The sequence below is a fragment of the Sesamum indicum genome, linkage group LG7 (genome assembly GCF_000512975.1).
Source record: "Sesamum indicum cultivar Zhongzhi No. 13 linkage group LG7, S_indicum_v1.0, whole genome shotgun sequence".
NCBI lineage: Eukaryota > Viridiplantae > Streptophyta > Magnoliopsida > Lamiales > Pedaliaceae > Sesamum > Sesamum indicum.
In genome coordinates this window covers 3,338,603-3,341,969 of record NC_026151.1, presented here as the reverse complement: position 1 = coordinate 3,341,969, position 3,367 = coordinate 3,338,603, and the positions used below count along the sequence as shown (strand labels likewise).

Genomic DNA, 3,367 nt, shown 5'->3' with positions numbered 1-3,367 from the left:
AAAACAGAGGAGTAATTAAATATGTCTATTTTTTTAATTTAAGATCGTTTTGCAAATTTCATATAGCAGACAACTAATTAAATGTGTCCCACTTTTCTAATTTTAGGACCATTTTAAAAATTTTATAAAATAAAGAACTAAAATTACTTAATCTTCTATCTTACGAGACTAAAAATACAATTTTACCTAACTTTTTATTTTCAAACACCTTCAATTTTTACCATTTACTTAACTCACAATTGTTTCTACTGACTTATTCGTTTATTACAAAAACAAAAGTTTAGACAAACACTTATGATAAGGTAAAGATGTATGTCCGTTTTGAGGTGCGGTGAAACAGTGGGAGTGCTTTTTGACCTCTCTTTTTCTTAGTTGGTGAAAGAGTCCAAGGAATAGTTCCATGACTTCCTCATAGCCAACACCACCACCCCCTCTTCTTCTTCTTCTAATAATTCCACCCCCACCCCCACCCATCCACCACTAGATTCCTCGCCAACAATCATTTGACACGTACCACTTCCCAATGGTAAAAATTAGACGAGAATTTTCTGTCACATTTTGATATCATACCAATATATAATTAAATTAATTAATACTCGTCCTTTTAAAAATTAAAAGAACATTAATTAAAGTAAACCTAAAAATAATATTACATATAACACACGCCTAAGTGCAATACTAATACAGGATATTGATGTAACATATAAATGATGTGGTTTGCGATTCGATTGATGTCCCATTACATGAGATATTATTCACTTTAACTCCACATACGTTTAGTGATTTCATCTTGAAAATGCATCTTGTTAGGAAGAAGAGGCCACAATGTCTGTAATCAATATGTGATACTTGCCTACGTTTTCAACTCCAGACAAGAGGCTTGGAATGGATATGACCTCATTCCCACATACGACATTAAATAATACGGTTTACTATTATATTTTCGTGTTAAATAAATATTATCCGTTTTAACACTCTATAAATTTTATGATTTTGTCTTGAAAAAATTATCTAAATTACTCGTTCACACCTAATTCGGAGGCTTGACAAAAAACAAAAAAAAAACCTTTTACTGTTGCAATAAAATATTGAGTTTTAGAGTAATTAATAGTGGGGAAAGGGAGAGTTTGTTGAAATCAAGGTAAAAGTATAGTAATTGTCAGAAGAGAGGATGAAGTTGGTGACATCGAATTCAGTAAAAATGGGATGGGAGCGTCACCGTATTTTGCTCCACACACACAAACACATACACAGACACACAGCTGGAGTTGGAGGTTTGCGGAATTATTTCTCCACCCCACATGCCTCATCACTCTCTCGACCACCACCACCACCCTACCCAACCCCACCTCCACCAGATTCCTAAGCCCTTCACCTTTTCCTCTATTTTGTTTTAATTATTATTATATTAAAATATGATAATGATAATTATTTCTCTCCATCTTTTTTTCCTTTTTTGAAGTTTTTTGGATTTTGTATGATTTTGTCGCCCACCCTTTTCTGCTATAAATCAGGCCCTTCCCCTTCCTCAAAAACCTCTTCCTCTTCTCTTTTCTTCCCTCCCTAAAGCTTTGTCTTAATTGATTTCCTTCTCTTGTTTTCTCCTCCTTTTTCTTGTTTCGTTTCTTGGGCATATTCTGCTCGTTTTTGTCCAAAAATCTTTAGATTTCTGGGCAGATTCTGCCCGTTTTTGGGGCTGCTACTCTGCCGGAAAATAGGCAGAAACTTTGTTCAAAATCTTGTGAAAAATACATACATACATATATATATATATATTGATGCTGCAGAAAGTGTTGTTGATGTTTGAGATTGATGTCTCCTGTACTCAGTGAAATCCTCAGGTCCGGTTTTATGATCAATTCTTCCCTCAGGCGCAGGACCCATCTTGTTCAATCTTTCTCTGTTGTCTTTCTCTACTGGTTCTACGTTTTCTCATAAGTTAACTACCCTTCCATCCAAACAACCCCCTAATTACATACATATCTATATATATATATATATATCTATATATATTTTTGTGATCTTGAAAACTTTTACTATTTGATCAAAGAAATAAGCGTAATTCATACGATCCGGTGACCCTTTTGGTGGAAACGCGCGAAAATGGCTTCTTCCAGTGGGAACTCCTCCGGCTCGCCGCCGATTCAGAACTCCGGTTCTGAGGAGGATTTGAGGAACCTGATGGATCAGAGGAAGAGGAAGAGAATGCAGTCGAACAGGGAGTCGGCGCGGCGGTCCAGGCTGAGGAAGCAGAAGCATTTGGATGATCTGATGGCTCAGGTGGCTCAACTGAAGAAGGAGAACGGCCAGATTTTGAGCAGCATGAACGTCACCACACAGCACTATGTGAATGTGGAGGCTGAGAACTCGGTGTTGAGGGCTCAGATGATGGAGCTAACGCAAAGACTCCAGTCCTTGAACGAGATCTTGAATTACATCAACTCCTCCACCGCCGTGGGGGGCGGAAGCTGCATGTTCGAGGCGGAGGAGTTTCAGCATCAGGGATTTGGTGATAGTGTGTTGAACAACCCATGGAATAACATGATGGGGCTTACCCAACATCCCATCATGGCCTCAGCTGAGCTGTTTGATTACTGATCATCATCATCATCATCATTGGGATTCCGGGATCAAGATTTTCTTGGCAAATTTGATTGTAATTTTTATTATTTAGTTCAATTAGGATCTGGGGTTAAAAGGATTACTTAATATATAATTACAATTATATTATGGTTTCAATGATCAGAAGTAGAAAATTAATGAGGGGGAGATGGGGTTCTTGGTGTGTAAATGGGTCAGTATTTAGTGGTGATAATATCTCCCCCACTTGTATCCTCATGTCCTAAACTGCTTTAATTACTCCTAATTACTATTTTTATTTGAATTTTCTACACCGACTTTTGAGTTTGATGTGTTCATCTATTTAATTATAATAATTAATAATTATAACACATGATGGTTCATTTGACTAATCTTGTTCACTTGCTTCTACATATATATCTTATAATAGTCAAATACCAAATAAAGGGTTCCACTCATCTTATATCTATTAAATAAAATCGTCAATTTCTTTTTTTTTTCACTATAAAGAAAATACAACATTTAACTATGATTAATTGTCATAGTTAATTACAAAATAGAAGTTGTAGTAAATAGTCATTGACCACGACGAAGCAACGATTATTGATCGTGGTATCTGTGATGGTGGAAAATTTATGTTTTTGTATTAGTTTTACTTAATCGTGGTCAATAAAAGATATTTACCACGATTTTTTGTTCATAGTTATTAAAAATTGCAGTGAATAGTCATTTTATTTAATGTGTTTCTTATATCTATTAAACTACTATTAAGTTAACACAAAATGTG

General features: G+C 35.4%; 1 protein-coding gene across 1 annotated transcript; it reads left to right on the top strand.

The window, feature by feature from the left end:
* Positions 1,481-2,893, top strand: LOC105166092 (bZIP transcription factor 44). Its single transcript, XM_011085319.2, has one exon. The coding sequence runs from the start codon at positions 2,104-2,106 to the stop codon at positions 2,596-2,598; it is 495 nt and encodes a 164-aa protein (XP_011083621.1). The 5' UTR covers positions 1,481-2,103; the 3' UTR covers positions 2,599-2,893.

Coding starts and splice junctions, on each gene's coding strand:
- LOC105166092 (XM_011085319.2), top strand. CDS start 2,104: ATGGCTTCTTCCAGTGGGAACTCCTCCGGCTCGCCGCCGATTCAGAAC.